Source organism: Grus americana, chromosome 6 (assembly GCF_028858705.1).
Source record: "Grus americana isolate bGruAme1 chromosome 6, bGruAme1.mat, whole genome shotgun sequence".
Classification (NCBI taxonomy): domain Eukaryota; kingdom Metazoa; phylum Chordata; class Aves; order Gruiformes; family Gruidae; genus Grus; species Grus americana.
The window spans coordinates 17,889,436-17,908,005 of NC_072857.1; the positions used below are offsets into that span (position 1 = coordinate 17,889,436).

General features: G+C 62.5%; 1 protein-coding gene across 1 annotated transcript; it reads left to right on the plus strand.

Annotated features, from left to right (window-relative positions):
• The first annotated feature begins 5,553 nt into the window (after positions 1 to 5,553).
• Positions 5,554 to 18,182, plus strand: WNT6 (Wnt family member 6). Its single transcript, XM_054830322.1, has 4 exons — positions 5,554 to 5,630; positions 13,931 to 14,151; positions 17,136 to 17,437; positions 17,721 to 18,182. Exons 1-4 carry the CDS (start codon positions 5,554 to 5,556, stop codon positions 18,180 to 18,182), a joined length of 1,062 nt encoding a protein of 353 aa, XP_054686297.1.
• The last annotated feature ends 388 nt before the right edge of the window (positions 18,183 to 18,570 follow it).

Below are 18,570 nucleotides of genomic sequence, written 5' to 3' on the forward strand. Positions count from 1 at the left end.
ATCAGCACTGGGCTTTGCTTGGGTGTCCCCCATTGCCTCTGCTCCCCACCAAGCCCTCTGAGGCAGGGAGGTGTCCTCCCTCCTCCAGCTGCTCTCCCTGTCCCTTACTCCTCCTGGAAAAGTCTGTTTGCTCCAGCCCAAAGCAAACCTGATTTTATCTCCGGACTCCAGTTCCCTTGGCTGTGGGCCACGGTTGATGCCTCCCACGCAGGACTGGTAAAGCCCATTCGGGGACCCGCGCACAGAGCGGGCTGTGTACACTGCCACATGACATCATGTTTACAGCCCATGGGGGCCCAAGGACACCCCCTCCCAGCGGCATCGCTCCCAGCCCAGGCAATGTGTGTCCTTGCCGTGGCCGGACAGATGGACGTGTGGGGATCTGGAGGGAGCAGGACTGACCACAGTGCCATGCCTGCCTGGAGAGGGGTGGTTTCAGCTTTGCTGCACTGGAAGCCGGTCCTCCCTGGCCTCAGTTTCCCCACTGCGCAGTGGAGAGCAGATCCTGTGCTAGCAGTGAGGGTGCACTGCTGCAGTGGCACAAGGTCAGGCACTCAAGTTGAGGAAGAAAGAGAAAGAAAGAGAAAGGCAAATTTTCTCCCCTTGGGATGTGGATGCTCCCTTCTGTCCCAGGACAGAGCTGGGCCTTTTCTGCTGCTATGTGAAACTGAAGTTGTTGAGAAAGAGCAGCAATGTCCAGAGCTGCAGGGGCTCGCTAGGGAGTGCTAGGGCCATCCTTTCTCCTGTCCGTCTGTCTGTCCATCTGTCCTTTCATCCATCCATCTATCCATCCATCCATACCTGCATGCAGCTTTCTATCTCACAGCCATCTCTCCATCCATCTACTGAGCTGCCTGTGCACTCATCCATCCATCCATCCATCCACCCATCCATCCATCAACAAACACAAGCATCACTCTTCCCACCCATCCCCACACCTACCTGCCCATCCGTCCAGCTAGCCACTCGCCCATCCATCTGTCCATCCTCCTATTCACACATCCCTCCCTCCCTCCCCCATCTGTCAGTGCCTGAGTGATTCCCAGTCACTGAACAGCCCTCCTCCTCGGGGGCACAGGACGTGCCCATGGGTGTGAGCATTTGTGTGTGTGGAGCACGCTGCCCACATGGAGCACTACAGGCTGGGATGTCCCGGGCTGTGTCCAGCCATGGGGCAGGGGCCGGGAGTGTCCAGCCGGGGGGAGGCAGAGGACTTGTCTAATTTAAGAACGGGCTCCGCGGTTGCTATCAGCGCCAGGCGGCTCTGATCTGGGGACAGGTCCTCGTCAGCTCCACTTGCTGCCCGCCGGCTCGACATGAAAGGGCTCTGCACCCCGATAAGGCCCCACACGCTCAGCCCTGGAGGTGGACAGCGCTGTGGCTGAGCCTGGGGGACCCCCAGGCAGTGAGCCCTGGCGTGGCTGTCCCCAAATTCACCAGCACCCTAGCACCACAGGGCTTGTGTGTTTGCATCAGTCTGGGAGCTCAGCCCTGGGGGCTGCCCTCTGCTTTGGGCATTGGATCATGCCCTGTGTCACCACCAGGTCCCACCAGTGACACGACCCCAGGGAGGGCTCCATCCCCAGTGTCCTCCTGGCTGCCACCAGCCCCTTTGCCAGCTGTTACCCTGCACTGGAGTCCCCTGGCTGCAAGCGGCCGCAGATGGGGACCGTGTTGTTTTAATAAGATCATTCTCCTCCTGCCGTGAGGTCTCAACCCTGGGCTTATGACATCACAGCGCACTGCCATGGAGACGCCGGGATGTCACAAACACAGCTCGATGACCTCACTGCAGGAGCAGGAGATGGGGCCAACCTGGGTTTGATCGCCAATGTCCTCGGGAATAAAGGAGGGGAGGGACGCTGGGAAAGTATGCGGCTGCTGAGCGCCGGGGTGTTTGGGTTGGAAATCGCCACGCTTTCCCCGCAGCGGGAAAGGCCCTTTCCTTCCTCCCCCCGTCCGCTCCCTCCCAGCGGCCAGAGCCCCCCCAGCCTTGCGGCTGCGGGGCAGGAGGGCTGGGGGAGCGAGGCACCCCCATCCCTGCCCTTGGGGCCATGCGGTGGGGAGCGGGAGCCAGAGCTCAGCTTAGCGCCGGGGCACCAGCTTAGGGGCAGAGGGGGTCAGTGAGGGGGGCTGTGTCCCCAAGCAGGATGGGGCATTTGGGGGGGTCCCGCTTTGTTGCAGGAGCAGGATGGGGACCACTGGGGATGCTGTTGCATGGGGCAAGGTGGGTTGGTGTCTGGGGGAGGCCTCCTCTACCCCAGGGGAAGCCCAAGGCCATGCTGCTACATGGGAATATGAATCGTCATCACAGCACCCTGCAGCTGGACTCCAAAGCACCCCTTGGCCCTGCCCAGCCACCCAAGAGCCGTCCCCTCCCCAGCCCATAACCAGCAGCGTCTCCTGAGGACCAGCCCCCACTGCCCCATCACTCTTCCCCGCCGCAGCCCGGTTCTCCATCCTCTGCACTCAGACGTTGCCACTGGGGAAACTGCGGCTGGTTGGGGGGGGACACCCGTCCCTCTGCCTCTCTGCTGCAGGGGTGCAGGGGTGCCTGCTCTCCCCCTGCATCCCCCATCATTAATTTCCATCAGTGGCCAAGAGGGGCCGGGGCTGCCCGGGGGTGGCTGAGGAACACGGCGCTTTCCCCTGATAGCAAAAATAAATACATTAAAATTCTTGCAGGAGGCAGAAGAATGCGGGACGGCAGGAAAAAATTGTTTTATAATTTGTAATAACACAAAAGCCGGGGGGGGGCGAGCTGTGAGAGGCGAGGGAAGGCAGAGACAAAGGATCAGCTGTGGCGTAGAAGGCTGCTTTGAGGTGGCGGTGGCATCATTGTTGCCTGTAGCCCTGGCTCAGTGTCACCCCTGTGGCCTTGTCCGCTGAAGGATGTGGCCCTTTGGGTCTTGTTGCAGAAGGAGGGGGGTGAGCAAACTCCTGGGGCTGGGGTAGCAGTCAATCACTCCCTGGCTGCTTAAGCAGGTCTCTGCATCTCCATGCCTCAGTTTCCCCATTGCTAAAGGAGGATGTTTATGCAACTGGGAGAAAAGCTGGGAGGCAGGGGCAAATCCTGGGCGTCCCCCTGGTCCCAGCCACCCTGTTACCAGCACAAGCAAGGAGCCCACCTTTGCCCATCCTGCCCCACCAGCCCCTCTCAAGGGGTTTTGCTGCAGGTCCCAGGTGATGTTCCCACGTAGATGCGGGGGCATCACAACCCCCCTGGCCCCCTCCAGCCTGCCCTGAGCTGGGACGTGATAAGCAAGTCACTGTGCACCAGCCGCACCTGCTCACCGGGACAGGGCTCCCCCCTCCTCCCGCTCCCCTCTCCGGGGCAAAATCAAAGGGATTTTTCTGCCCTTAGGAAATCAGATAAAAGCTTCTCACCTGCCCCGCGCCGCCTTTGCAAGGAGGCCGGGCGCTTGGGGCGGGGGGACAACAGGCACTTTCAACACGCCGGCAGATGAGCTGTGCGTTACAGCCGGCCTCTGTAGAGCTCTATCTGCTGGGGCCCCGGGCACGGTATCAGCCTGTCCCTGGCCTCGGCAGGGATGTCCCCTGCCCAACAGCTGCCTTTTGCTGGCTTCTCCTCTAGTTCTGAGGCAATAGGGTTCCCATGGGGCAGGTAGGATGAAAGCTGTTGGGTGAAAGCAAAATACACCAGGGACCAGACATGACACAGCAGCCCAGATGCAGCACCCAGCTCAGGGAAGGTCCCCATGTCCCTGTGTTGGGGTCAGGACAGCTCAATCCTGTCACCCAAACATGCAAAGGGTGCAGACTGGGCACCCAGTCCCTGTGTGGGAGGGCAGGGAAGGAGCAGGTGGGAAACCTGTGGAGGTGGTGGGAGTCTTTTACCTCCTACACCCAGGAGGGAGAGAAGAACTGTGCCAAGCCACAGATAAAACCTGAGTCATTCGCCACCAAACGCTGCTGCTGGGGAGCGAACATGCCTGGGTGAAGGGGAGAAGTTACCAGTGATGGGAGCAAGGGGAGCACTGATGGGCAAGCCAGAGGCTAGAGGTGGGCAGGGGATGGGGGGTGGTAGCCTCTCAGGAAGGGAGACAAAGCCCAAATTGCTACTGGAGGGAGCGATGAGCTCTGCTTTGCCCATCACTGGTGACAGACACCCTGTTTCCCTCAGGGTAACCCAGTGGGCTGGCTGGGTGCTCAGTGGAGGTGGGTGCAGAGGTGGATTAGGGCCCCCCAGCATGGCTGTCCCAGCCCCAGGATCTGTGGCCCTGATGCTGCTGGGCTGCGAGCTGCATCCCCGAGCTCTGCTGTGAGTCACGGATGGTGCAAGAGGAGGCAGAAACCCAGGGCCCTGGACTGAGCCCTGGGAAACCATTCCTGAGGCTGCACAGGGAGGAGAAAATTGGGGTGGCAGCCTAAGGGCACCAGCTCCTCCTGTACCCAGCCACCCGCCCCTGCTGTGCACCCCCCTCCCCTGCCTCCCAGGCCCCTCAGCTTCCTCCTGCCCCAGGCAGCTCCTGCTGCCTGCTGTGATCCGGTGCTGGGGGCTGTCTCCCTCCTGGGTCGCGGCTGCACCTGAGGTGAGATCACTGTAAACAAGCCGACCCTGCTTGCACTCTTCTCCTGGTCTCTTTGCTCCTGGGGCTTGCTCCTGTCACCCACCCGCATCTCCCCCTGCCCCTGGGATGTCTCCCCAGAGGAGTTGGAGCCAAGTGTTGGAAGATGTTTGGGGGGGTCACTCCTCCAGCATCCCTAGGCAGGACAGGCTGGTCCGAGGGCAGGCAGCACCACTGAGCCAGGCTTGTGCCAGGCGTACCCAGTACAGGGACAGGGGCCAGGCAGGGCTGTGCTGGGTGGCAGTGAACGGGCACCAGCTTTGGGCAAGACCACTCCAGGGGTGTCAGGGTGAGGCGGGAGAGCAACGGGCAGGTTCTGGGGGGCACCTCGAGGCCGGGTCAGGTTTGGCAGGGCAGCACCAGGACCCTGTGTCAGGCAGGCTCCTGCACGGGCTGCAGGGCTGAGCTGGGCCGTGCCAGGTGCCCGGGACAGCGGGGGACAGCGGGGGACAGGGCTGTGCCAGCCAGACCCCGCCAAAGACGTGCGCGTCCAAGTGCAGCAGTGGGACGCGGGGCCGGGCAGGCTGCGGTCACAGTCCCGCTGCCGGAGGGTGCCCGTGGCCGTGACCGTGCCCACGCCGTGTCCGTGGCTGCGCGCCGGGAGCCGAGCTTGGCACCCAGGAGTCCCCCCGCCCGGCCCGCCCTGTCCGTCCCCCCGGGCTCCGGTTTCCCTGTCGGAGGCAGATGCTTTCGCAGCCCCGTCCCTCCTCCTCCTTCTCCGGAGCAGCCTCCGCGGCGCGCTCCAGCCGCCCGGAGGTGCCTGCCCAGCCCAGCCCAGCCCCAGCCCAGCCCCGCCGGCCGCGGTGCCCGCCCGCCCCGGCCCGGCGGAGGCAGGCAGCGGGCACCCACCCGCCGGGGCCCCGGCCAGACCCTCGGGGCGGCGGCGAGCCCGGCTGCCCGGCTCCCCGCGGGGGCGCGGAGGGGGCTCGGCGCTCCCCCCCCCTCCCTCCCCAGCCCTGGCAGGATGCTGCCTTCCTCCCGGACCCAGCTGGGGCTCTTCTTCATCCTCCTCTGCCCTGCCAACATCATCGGGCTCTGGTGGTGAGTAGGACATCCCGGGGTGGGTGCCAGGAGGGGTGCGCAGAGTCCCTCGCTCTCCGGGGGTGGTTCCCCCACCCCAGCTTGGAGACAGAGTCCCCTACACTCAGGGTACCCCTTGGGTGGGGACCGCTGCTTGCTGGCCAGGTGGATCTAGCCCGGGGGCACCCCCACACTGTTGGGGTTTGGGCACCTGAGCACGTTGGGGACAGCAGGCTGGGGGGTCCCTGGGGGTACGGGGCACCCAAGTCCTGTGGAGAGAACTGCAGCCTGCCTCCCCGCACCCCAAGCCCACAGCCCAGGAAGGTTGCATGCCTGTGGGGCAGGGAAGGGGAGGCAGGGACCTCCAGACCCCTCCAATAAGTCAACTTTAATTAAAAGCCCGAGGGTCCCTACGGTGTCCCCTTCTGAGTGGTGGCCTGGACGCGGCAGGGACAAAACCCCTGTTTGTAATGGTGCCTTCATCAAAGGCAGAGACGGTGCCTTGCAGGATACCGGAGGGGGTGGGGGATTCATTACAGGCGCAGAGCTGGGACCCAGCCTTGGAAAGCCCAGGTATCTGTCGAAACATGAACTATTTAAATCTATTAAGAATTTCACCCAGCCTGTCTTTATCCGGTTTTAAGTGCTTAGATTCCAGCTCCCCGGCGTGCCGTCCGGGCTATCATTCATTATCTGAGGCTATTCGTCTCCACATTGTCACACTCTTTTGACCCCTAAAATAAAGCTCTCCATAAGCCTTTCCCCTCCCGGTCCCCTGCCTGCCCGCTGGTGATTTATGCCACAGCTCCATCCCCTTCACTAGCCCTGGCTCCAGGGGTGTGGGGCAAAAGCATGGGGGTGGGTGTCTTGGTGGGTATAAATGGTGCCATTATGGTCGGTTTTACACCAGCTGAGAATTTGGCCTTGGAGCCCAAGCACTGTGTTTATTGCTGGGGAAGGGGTTAACGCGGGTGTGAGAGGGGCTTGCCTTGGCTTTTTGCTAGAGGAGGGGAGAGCAAGGTAGGGTGAGCCCTGGTCAGGACAGGGTGTGTGCTGAGGGTACCCCTGCTCCCCACCACCCACTTTGGGGTAGCTGCGCCATCCCAGGACACAGGCCATCCCACTGATTTTTCCCTGGCTAATTCTCAGACCGCTGCTCTGCACTCGCAGCTGTCCCTTCAGCTCTTTGCACTTTCTCTGCCCCATCCGGATCAACACCCACCCGGTGAGCCCTCACCCTCAAACTCGTGCCCCGCGCACCAGCTCTGGGGACATTGGTGCCATCCTGCCCACAGCTGGAGAGGGCAGGGGTGAAGCGGGAGCTCGCTTTGTCTTTGATTCGGGAGCAGGCAGATGGGACCAGCAAGGGCAGGGTGCTGGGGTACCGCTGCCCCTCACCCCGGCTGCTCAGTGCCACATCTTGCTGCCGAGCCTGGGTCCTGCTGGTGCCGTGACTATGCCGTGCGTGTGCTGGCAGCGCCGGCCTGGGGAGATTAGCAGGATTTGGCAGAGGAGGGCAAAGGGTCAAACTTGTTTTTTCTTCTTTTGAAAAAGAAGAAGAAAAGGAACCTTTAATTTAAGAATAATAAACCAGCTGCACGCAGCGTGGCCGAATGTGCCGGGCAGCGGAGCGACTGCAGGGGGATCACCAGCACGCACTCTGCTTCACTCCGGAGCCCAGAGCCAGGAAGCTGGGAGGAGGTGATGTGTGGATGAGGCCACCAGCACCACCAAAAGGACATGCCGGGCTTCCTGGGACAGGGCACTGGAGCAGCGGACTGATTCATGAGCTGCTTCCCCCAGAGCTTGGGATCTCCAGCCCCCGGCTGAGATCATCCCTCATTTCCAGGGAGCTCTTCCCGTGCGGGGGAGAGAGGTCCGGGCACTGCCCAATCTTTCAAGACAGCTTGAGACAAGCATCTTCCACATGCCTGCTCCCAGTACCTGTCCCCTCTCCCAGATCTGGGTAGCACTGGTCTCTGTAGGTTTTGCTTTTGGTGAGGAGGGGTTCAGGGATGCAGCCATGTGTTGTGCCAGGGCTCCTGGAAGCGCCAGATAGAGCTGTTCCTTAATGTCCCTGTCACCGATGCATAGGGACGTTGGTGGTACACCTTCGCTTGTGCATCTCTGCATGCTCACCTGGGACACCTGTGGGTGCTTAGCCAAGGGGCATGTTCCCCTGGGCAGGAAAGGAAAGTCTTTACCACCCCACCCATCCCGCCCCTGGGTGCGTTGGCTGTGCAGTGGAGGGGGCTGCCTGTTTGAGGCGTTTTTTCTCATGCTGGTGACAAACTGATTTGTGAGAGTGGCATGGTGGGGTGCAACATGGCAGGGTCCTGGTGGGGATGGTCCCCAGCCCAGGCACACAGCAGGGCTCAGCCATTCGTGGGTGGTAATGGCTCCCATTGGGATTCTGCCAGATAGCTGCATCTACAGAGAAAGGTTTGGGTGCGATACGCGAGTAGTGACATCATGCTGATGACATTGTAGCCTGAGAAAGAGCATCATTGTGGTGGAATGTCCCCAGAGGGCTCACTGAAGATACAGTCACCCTTGTCCTATACCCCCTGTGCCCCTGTGTCTAAGAAGAGGCAGAGGGACGGGGGTGGACAGACACACAGACCTTTCCATGATGGAGGGGAGCAGGCTATGGTCAGTGCTGATGGGGAAGATGTGTCATTTAGGTGCTGCTGGTCCCTTGGTTAGTGCCAGGCTGCAAGGACCAGGCTTCCCTTGCTTCCACCAGCCTGGTAAAATCTCTTTCTTCCTCCTTTTTGTGTTTCTCACCCAGCTGCTTGTGCAACAGCGATTCCTCTCTGAGTAGGAGAGGTAGGGACCGCCTGGGGCTCCTGGGCTCGCCTGGAGGGTGCAGGGATATGGGGTGGCCAAACCTGGTGTCTCAGGAGCCCTGGGCAGGTTGAGGGCAGGATTTCAGCCGAGCCGGTTTGTGGTTGGGCTGTGCTCACAGGGACTGTGGCACCGTGGGGATGGGGGTGAGCAAAGCCCAGCTTCCCCAGTGCCCCAGTGCCTGTCAGCACAGCTGAGAGCAGTCAGGAGGTGGAAGAGAGAGCAAGGGCGAAAACCATCCTGGGTAAGATGTTCTCTGCTCCAGCCGTGGGTCTCAGGGGGCCCAGAGGGACAGACACCTGCCCTGTGTCCCCTTCTCATGCATCCCCACTGGCAGTGTGTCTTCAGGTCTCCGTGGGGCTTCCCCAGATGCCAGCTCAGGGAGGACCCGTCCACCAGCACCCATGGCTGCACCCCTGCTCGAGGGGGTCCCAGACCCATGCCCCCTGAAGCCACTTGGGTGGGTTTCTGGGGCGCCCCCTTCTCTTCCACCGCCCTGACCAGCACCTGCCCGGTGTGGAGCCTGTAAGAACAGGCTGCCGGGCTGTAGGGCCCTGCCTGTGTGCCTTGGGGTGAGCATCGTGAGTCACCCACTGGGCCTGCTGACCCACACCTGTCACCCCACAGCCCACAGCCCCCCACAGCGCCCAGCAGACTGGGCTGCCCGGCTGTCCCAGGCATGCCCTCACCCCCGGAGCAGCACAGTGTGGGCAGCAAAGCACCTCCCAGTGCGGGAGCATCTGCCCAGCGGCATCTCCCTGTATCCCTTCTGGGGCAGCCGCTGACCCCCTGGGTTTTTCAAAGTGAAAATGTTTCCCTTGCATTCTTTGAGATGGCACTGGTTCCAGAATTGGGCTACTTGTGTCTTCCTGCAAAGACCAGAGCTGAGCTTTCCCCCATGCCATCCCTCGTCCCCTCCTGGTCACCTCCACTCTCCCACGGTGACACCCAGGCTGCCCAGCCCTGCCATGTGCATGCCCCAAGCTGAGGGTCAGCTGGGCTTTGCATCAGAGGCTTGACCCCTTCAAATCCTCTCCTTGTGCAGGAGGGTGCTAGGCAGAGCTGGGCACACCCTGATATTTGCTCAGGGTCTCGCTGCCATGCATGGCACCCGCATTTGGGCATACGCTAGCCCAGCCCTTGTTCCACTCCAGCTCCAGCCTCCATCAGCACCTGGAGGAAGGCACAGTGACCAGGGGTGGGTGGACCCCTTTCTTCTCATCCCAGCCCTCCGAGGGCTTGGACATGGCTTTGGGACCCCCACCCCTGCGAGCACGTGCTCCCTCCATCCCTCCCGGTACCCGCAGCACAAGCTTGGGCAGCTCCTGCCCGCGAGTGCCCAGCCTTGGCGTGACCCTGCAGCCAGCGGGTCGGTGGGTTGATGCTATGCCACCCCAAAGCCTCTTTCCTTTGGGCAGTTTCCCAGCTCTTTGCGTGCCATCCTTGCCGAGGAGGTGTGAGGGGGAGAGCAGGGAACGGGGTCCCCCTGCTCTCCCCGACCTGTAGCATTTCCCGCTCCCCCGGTGCCCCCAGTGCTGCTTGGCAGCTGAGCCCCGGCCGTGCCCCCCAGGGCAGTGACTTGCTGCTTACTCACCCCCAGTGCTCCTCCTGCTCTGCTTTCCACACCCGATTGCCCCGGTTAGTAACCCGCCTCCAGCGGCACCCACGCACTGCCCCAGGTGAGGGGCCGGGCACTCGCTGCACGCCTGCGTGGTGTGAAGGGAAGCCAGATGGGTGAAAATTCATGGGTGTCCCCCGCCTTGGCCTGTGTGCACAGCTTGGAATGTGTCTGCCAATGGCAGGTGTGAAGCAAAGCTTCCACAGGGTCTGATTTCCTCGCAGACTGTCGCTGAGTGTGACACCAGTGGGTGGGATGCGGGGTGACCCGTCCCCTCGGGGATGGAGCTCAGCTCTCCAGGGCTGGTGTCCTGCAGCTCTCGCCTCTCCAAGCAGGTGAAGAAGTGCCTGTGGGCTTGGGGTGATGGGCTGGGCACACTGGCATCCAGGGGCTGGGATGGAGATCTGGATGCGAGGCAAGCCGTACAGGAACGCCCAGGCAGCAGCACTCGATGGGTGCAAACCCGGCCAGTCCCACATGGAGCTGGCATGGCACAACCACCGGGTTTCAGGGCTGTCAGGACCAAAGGAGGTATTTTTCCGCCCAAAGTGCAGGTGCCGTTTGTGAAGGCTGACCATCCTCTTCCTTGACATTGGCTCCCTGCAAAGCAGGACCCCACCGGCTCCCCTTGATCATGGTCCGCTGGTGAGGGCCAGGAGAAGCCCTGCTCCACTCTATCCCCATGTCCGAGGGGGAGATGGGGACTTGTGCCAGGCTCCTTGGTCTACGATTTTGGCTGGGAACCAGCCAGGGACATACTGGAGGCTCCATGACCAACAGCTGAGCCAGAAAAGCTGGTGATTGTGGCTCTTGGGAGCCCCCAGCTCTGTCACAGCAGGGATGGCATCCAGAGCACAGGGCTTGCATCAGAAGCCCCAGTGACTCCTGTTTCCCGTGTGTCACCTGGACCGGGCTCAGGCTGCGGCTCCGTCAGCTGAAGGTGTGACAGCAGTGGGTTGGTGGCAGGTTGCAGCTCCTATTCCGTGCCTCAGTTTCCCCTTCCAGCAATGGGGGTTGTTTCCCTTGCACAGGGGTGCTGGGAATCACGGCAGAAAGTGGAGCTTATCGTCGCGGCTCCTTTCAGGCAGCAGCCAACCGGCGGCAGTTTTGGCAACCGGCGGAGGGTGCTGGGGGCAGGCGGGAGGGATGCTGCCGAGATACCGAGCCCAGCTGGAGGTTGCCAGGGGGGAGGTGGTGGGGGGCCGGGGTGCCCCGGGCGAGTTGGGGGGACCGACTGGCGACCCGGTTCCTTCACCAGGGCAGTGGGAGGAGTGCCCGGCGGCAGAGGTGGGGCACCTTAATTGTAGATGCGGGAGGCCTTGGAGCAGGACAAGCTCAGGCAGATCTGGGCCCCGCGCTGGAGCCCTTGCCAAAGCGGTAGCAGTTTGGCAGCATTTTTCTTGCCCTTGTCTCCCCCCTGCCCCCCCCCCCCCCCCAAACCCTCCAAAGCAAAACAGCTCTTGGGCTCCCGGCAGCCTCCCTGCGCCAGAAAGCAGAGCCCAGCGGAAATTAATATTGCGCCGGACTTAGGCAGCCCACCCCATGCCTCGTCGGTGTGACCAGCGAGCTCCGGCGCGCTCCCGCTGGTTTCACTGCTGCCTGGGCCATGGGTGGGGACCCCCGCGGTGCCGGCAAGCAGCCTGCCGCCCCCCGGCCCCGCGGGGCTGAGCTCTTCTTCCCGGCCTGATCCGGTGGGCCGGGGTGAGCCACAGTTCAGCATTTGATCTGACGGCCCCGGGGGGCTGGCGCATCGTTTTTATATGAGTACAAAGAGTCGTCTCTTAATGAAAGTCCCATCCCGGCTCCTTTTCTTCCCCACCCTGCCGGAGCAGGCGGCCAAACCTCCACCATCCCATTGGGGATGTCAATAGCCCACGGTCCCCCGAGGAAGACGAGCTCAGAGCCTGGCATGGAGGCTTGAATCCCCATGCGGTCATCGTGGGATGGGACTGGACAGGCTCGCTGGTGGCTTTCCACATGTGCCTCAGTTTCCCCATCGATGGGGGACCTGTCCCAGCCCAGCCACAGCCCCACTATTCTTCCCCAGCAGTCCCACCCCTTTGCAGAGGCACCCATGCATCACGCAGCGGGATACTCATGCAAAGGGAAACCGACCCAGCGGGGGGCAAAGGGAGATGGGTGCTCCCCAACAGCAGTGTGGGCTTGCCCCACTTTCCCTCCTGGAGGACACCTTTCTGGGCTGTGCCTCTTGGTTGAGCTGTTTAACCCTGTAAACCACCAGCCAAAGCATAAGGGCTCCTTTTCCAGGTGGGATTTGGTGGGCAGGAGATGGGGACATCTTGGGAGGCTGACGTGGGGCAGAGGAACCCTGGCAGGACCTCAAGCTTAAAACGAGAGGCTCAGAAGGGGTTTGCACCAGGGGCGGGGTGGCAAGCGAAGCCCTGCAGCCACCCGAACACAGCCCCCCAGCTGCGTGAGAGTGAAAAGGAAACCCAGAACGTAGTTATACACTGAGATTCAGCTTATGATTTTCGAGCCCCTGGGGCTTGGCCAGACTATAAAGGTCTGGGTTTGGAAGCTGCAGTGCAGCCGGAGCTCCCCAGTGAGCGGGGCTGCCCAGGCACTGCTTCCCCAGGGACCCCAGGGGTCATGGCCTCGCAGTCCTCGGGCATCCCAAAGCGCTGGGGGATGCCAAGTTCAGCCCTGGGGTTCTGTGGGCATCCACAGCCAGGAAAAAGTCACGTTATTGAGCAGAATGAGCTCTGATCCCACAGGAGCGGTGCTGGAGGGGAAGGGGAGGCTGAGTGGGGCTGTGTTTGGGGCATGCTAAATTCGGGTGGGCCACGGCCATGCTCCTTCCGTGCCGCGGGATGGGCGGGAGGCTGTCGGTGCAGCATGCCTGCCCTCTGCCCGCTGCAGCTCTGGCGTTGCCCACGGCGGAGCTGGAGCTTCGCCCGCCCCGGCACGGGGCACGGCGCCGGCGGGCTGCGCAGCTGCACGAGCCGTGCCATGGAGGGCACTCCAGGCGAAATGTGTGGGGAAAGTACAGGAGTTTCTGTAGCCAGCAGCACGCCAGGGAGCGTGGTGTCGTGCTCAGACTTTGCCTCCCAGCCTGGAGAGCCAGGCAACTCGCTCCAGCTACGCTGGCAGGGAGGAGCTGCCTCTGGCACCGGCCCAGCCAAGACTTGCCCTCCCGTGCTGGCATCGGCAGGGCTGGCGATGCCACCTGCATCCCTCCCTCGCACGCCTGCACCCATGAGCGGCTCCGTTCCCCCGGGGCCGATGCCTGGGTAAGGGGAGGTGAGCATGGGAGCCTGGCCAGCAGCCAAGGGGCTTTATCGCTGGCAAGGTCACTCGGCTCGTCTCCCACGGGGTAAAGCAGTGAGCCCCCCTGGAAAGGAGGAGGCGCACTGAGAGTGCTGGCTGGGCTCCCTGCTGTGCCCACAGGGCTCTGGGAGCTGCAGCTGCACTGGGCATCGGACACACCGTGATGCCAGGGCTGTGCTGGGTCAATGCCAGACCCAAAGAGCAGGTGCTGAGCAGCACAGTGTCTCTGTCTCCTCCCATTGGGGACACCGCCATCACCCCCAGGCATGTCCCCAAGGGCTTTGGAGTGTAGAGTGGCACCTGCCAGCATCCTCCAGTCAGCTGTGCAGTTGGGGATCTCCCCTGTTCCCCTATTCCCCACCTGCCTGGGCAGGGCAAGGTGTTCCCCGGGTGCTGGCACGTAGGTGCCACCCATACCTTTTGCCCTGTCCCCTTGTCACCCAGGCTCAGCGCTGAGCTGGCGTTGCCCCATGGCCTTGCTCCATCCCTGGGAGCAGGTCTGGCCATGCCACCCCGGTCCCCCCCGGCTCAGGTGCTGGTTTTGCTCTGCTCGCTGTCCCTCCTGCAGGGCAGTGGGGAGCCCCCTGGTCATGGACCCCAACAGCATCTGCCGTAAGACGAAGCGGCTGGCAGGGAAGCAGGCGGAGCTGTGCCAGTTAGAGCCGGAGATCGTGCAGGAGGTGGCCAAGGGCACCAAGCTGGGCGTCCGGGAGTGCCAGTACCAATTCCGTTTCCGCCGCTGGAACTGCACCAGCCACAGCAAGTACTTCGGCAAGATCCTGCAGCAGGGTAAGGCCAGTGTTTCCTCAGCTTCCCATCTCACGAAAAGTAAATCACAGCCTCCAGCTGCTTGGCCACGTGCCTCCCCGGGACTCCTGGTGCAGAGTCTGGGCGTGCAAGTGTGTGTGTGTGTGTGTGTGTGTGTGTGTGTGTGTATGCGTGCACATGGAGGGGCTTGCTCAGTGCTCCCCTGTGCAGTCATGCTGAGGTTTTACTGCCGGGACATGTCTCCCCGTGTTGTAATGAAGCAATTACCAATGCTCCCAGACAGCGCGGGGCTTCACAAAGCCCAAGAATGCACCCTCGTCTGGCAGTGATTTACTACTCCCCCGGGACCCCGGGGTGTGCTGGGGGAAGGGGCCCAGGCGTAAGGCAGCACACAGCCCCTGGGAGCTGCCCCTTGCCCCATGGGTGCCCTGCAACTCCCTCCTCCTGGCCTTGCAAGGAGCAGAGGAGAGGAGTGCTCTCTCCTCATCCCTGCATCCCTGGTGGGCACCCTGATGTCACCCCAAGGGACAGAGGTGTGGTGGCAGGGAGGGATGGGCAGGTCCCAGCCAGGGGGATGCAGTGGTCCGAGCCCAGCCCAGCTGCATCAAAGCCAGAGCAGGGGCAGAGCGAGGGGGCACCTGTGAGTCTGTAAGGGATGGGAAAGCCCTGCCACGCTCCCCAGGGAGAGTGGCTGGGGTGGGTAGGGAAGGGGGTGATGCTCAAAGCACCTCGGGCTGGTAGGGCCACTTAGTGGGTGGTGAGTTTAGTCCTGTCCCTGTTCCCATGTTGGTCCCTGTGCTGGGGGGGCTTGAAGATGCCGGAGTAAGCCCCGGTCTCATCAGCCATCACATCTCCCACCGGTACATCTGCTGGGCCAAGCCAGAGTGGGTACGCCCTTGGGCCCTGCAAGGGGGATGGCGTGGCAGTGCCTGGATGTCACAGCTTTGCTGTTCTCCCCCTCTCCAGAGTCACTGGCAAGGGCAGAGCACCCTGGGCACCCGGCAGCTGCAGCGCTGAGGGGGGGCAGAGCTGGGGCCCCGAAGGAGACACCAGCCTGTGGCAGGGAGAGAGGCTCATTTAAGAAACTGATTTGCAAGTGTAGGTTCCCCCTAACGCAGGAAGATATATTCAGTTGGGGGGCAGAGAGCCAGGGTGTGCAGGATCACTCCTGCCTCTGGAGTCATCTATTTTCACACTGTCCTGGTGGTGAGGCAGGTGGGATCTGTGCCAGGCAGGGATCTGGGCTGGAAGCAGGATGGGATGCCAAGGCCAGACCTGATAGCGAGTGGGTGATGCTGGTGTATGAGCTGTCGGGTACCTGGGGGCAGCATGGGTTGGAGGACATGCAGGCGCATCAGGCATGGGGATGCTGAAGGAGCCACCATGCTCTGTTTGGCCCAGCCTTGCTGCTGGGGCAGTGGAGATGAGCAATGTCCTAGGGAGAGTGATGAGTTTGGGATTCCCTGGCACTCTGAGGACATGGGACATCCCAGCTGGAGGCATGGAGGCCCCCAGGTCTCATTGTGGGTGTCAGAAGCAGAGAGCTCACCCTGAGCTGAGAGATGCCAGCAGGCACCAGGCTCCCTGCAAGCCTGCAGGAACTGCACAAGCCATCTCAGAATTTTTGGGGTTCCCAGATGCCATCCAAAAAGCTCCTCTTTCCAAGGAAGCTGCAGCGAGCTCTGGTTCCCAGCCACAGCCTCCCTGGCGCAGTCACGGCCACCCCCCCTTCCCTCCCTGCCGCCCGTGTCAGGCAGACGTGCCAGGGCAGGCTGGCTTGGGGGCAGCCACGTGTCTGGAGGAGCTGTCAGAGGAGTGGCCCCCCCCCGGTCCCCAGTTGGCAGGGTGGCATGGGGAGCTCTGCCAGCCATGGGCTGCCCGCCGAGGGCTCTGCCAGCCCCAGGTGGGTGGTCGTGTGGCTTAAGGGGGGCAGGAGGGCCAGGGCAGGGGACGCCCGTCCCCAGGGTGGCACCAGTGTGCCCAGCTCCTACCAACACTGGTGGGAGTTAGGTGCTGTGTGGGCTTGTGAAGGAGCCACTCATGGAAACGGTGCCCAGGAGCCCCTCTTCCTGGAGCCCCCCAAGTCAGAGTGCTGGAGACTGAGGGATGGGGCACCCCCCCAAAACACACCTTCCCTCTGTCCCCAAGCTCCAGGCACATCTTCTGTGTCACTACTCTGGGCCAGCCCTGCCCTGGCATTCAGGTGGGCAAGGGTTTGCCTGGCACAGGGGTGGGGGGGAGCACAGGAGCCCCCCGAGCAGGGCGCCGCGCCCCTGCTGCCAGAATCCCCCGCTGGCTGCGGCTGTGAACGGCAGGTCCGGGCAGGGGAAGGATGCTTGGAATTCGTGTCCCGGAGCAGAGAGAGACAGGAGCAAATACTAATAATAAATAATCCTGCAGGGTGGAGGCTGTGCTGGTGGAGGGAGGGGGGCAGGCAGCACTCTGTGGCAAAGCAGGTATGGGGGGGAGAGCGGGCAGCACAGCTTCACCGCTGCTGCCTCCCAGGGGGGTGAGTGGCACCCGTGGTGTCCCTCACAGCGCTTCTCCTCAAGTGCCAGCTTGCAGCTGGGGATGGGATTTTTACTGCTTGGAGGGACATTGCAGGGTGGTGTGAGGAAGCTGTGGGTATCACCCAGTCACCTGGGACAGCCCTGCCTGCAGCCAGCACCAGCTCACTGAGCTCCCCTCTTTTCTATGGGGCAGCACCCATCCTTGCAATGGCAGGCAGAAGATTTGTTGTCCCATGGACCCTACAGCTGGGGTGGAGGAATGCTGGCAGGGCCTGGCCATCCCCCAAATTCTGCTTATCTGCTTGCAAGAGACAGCTCCTGCCCCAGGCAGCCCACTCCGGGGTGGGTGCATCACCCGGGGAACAGCACAGAGCACAGAGGAAGGGGAAGAAGGGGAGGTTCAAGCACCCATGGGGTGCCAGCGGGTGGATGCTTTGATTGCAGAGTCTTTGCCAGAGCTGACCCAGCATCCCGGCCCTGGCTGTTCCCCTGCAGATATCCGGGAGACAGCCTTCGTGTACGCCATCACGGCGGCCGGGGTGAGCCACGCCATCACACAGGCCTGCAGCATGGGTGAGCTGCTGCAGTGTGGCTGCGAGCTGACGCGGAGCCGGGCTCCCCCCTCACCCACGGCGGGTCCGGGCACTGAGGGCACGGCCTGGGAGTGGGGGGGCTGCGGGGACGACGTGCAGTTCGGCTACGAGAAATCCCAGCAGTTCATGGATGCCAAGAGCAAGAAAGGCAAAAATGATATCCGAGCTCTCATCGACCTGCACAACAACGAAGCTGGGCGCTTGGTAAGGCCCCACACTCCCTGGCCTCTGCAAACATCACCCCCCCATGCCCCTACCCAGCTCAACCCTCCACCTTTATCTCCTCCAAGCCATGTACCTGCACCAACTTTGGGTGAAATATGGACCAGTATCTTTCAGGAGCCCTTTGCAGGTGCTTTGGAAACCCCCTGCCCCGCCATAGCACCCTCCCCCGGGCCAGGGCAGCACCATGAGGCGGGGATTTGGTTTGAGATGCTGGGCAGGGAGGCGGGGAATCAGAGGTTGAGCATCCCTGTCTCTTCCCCAGGCGGTGCGCAGCTACATGCGGACAGAGTGCAAATGCCACGGGCTGTCAGGCTCCTGCACCCTGCGGACCTGCTGGCGGAAGATGCCCCATTTCCGTGAGGTGGGGGACCGCCTGCTCGAGCGCTTCAATGGGGCTTTCAAGGTGATGGGGGGCAACGACGGGAAAACCCTTATCCCTGTGGGTGACAACATCAAACCGCCGGACAAGCAGGACCTCATCTACTCAGCCGACTCACCCGATTTCTGCTCGGCTAACCGTAAGACGGGCTCGCTGGGCACCCGGGGCCGCATCTGCAACAGCACAGCCATGGACACAAGCGGGTGTGACCTGCTGTGCTGTGGGCGAGGGCACCGGGACGAGACGGTGGTGCTGGAGGAGAACTGCCTTTGCCGCTTTCACTGGTGCTGTGTGGTGCAGTGCCGCAAGTGCTCCGTCCGTCAGGAGCTCAGCCTCTGCGTCTGATGGCCTGGGGTCAGGCGAGGACAATTTGGGAGGTCATCCCCAGGCTCACACTGCGGCTCCCCCCCGGGACAGATACAGGCTGAGCTGGTGTCAGGGACAGCGGGCGTGAGCCTAGCTCTGCACCCTGGGGAGCCCCGGCTTCCCCAGGGGACAGCGTGGGGCTGCCTGGCATCCCCATGGCCCCCACAGTGGGGGCTGCGGGCACAGAGCTTCCACTAATAAAGCTATTTAAAGCTGGTGTGCCGCAGTGCTTCCTGGGGAGGGCTGGGAAGCACTGACAGCCGTACCGGGAAGGGACCGGCTGGAGAACTGTCCTGCCCTGGCTGTGAGTCCCAGTCAGCTGGACTCCCTCCAGCCTCCTCTTTGTGCTGGCTGTGCTGGGACCCGT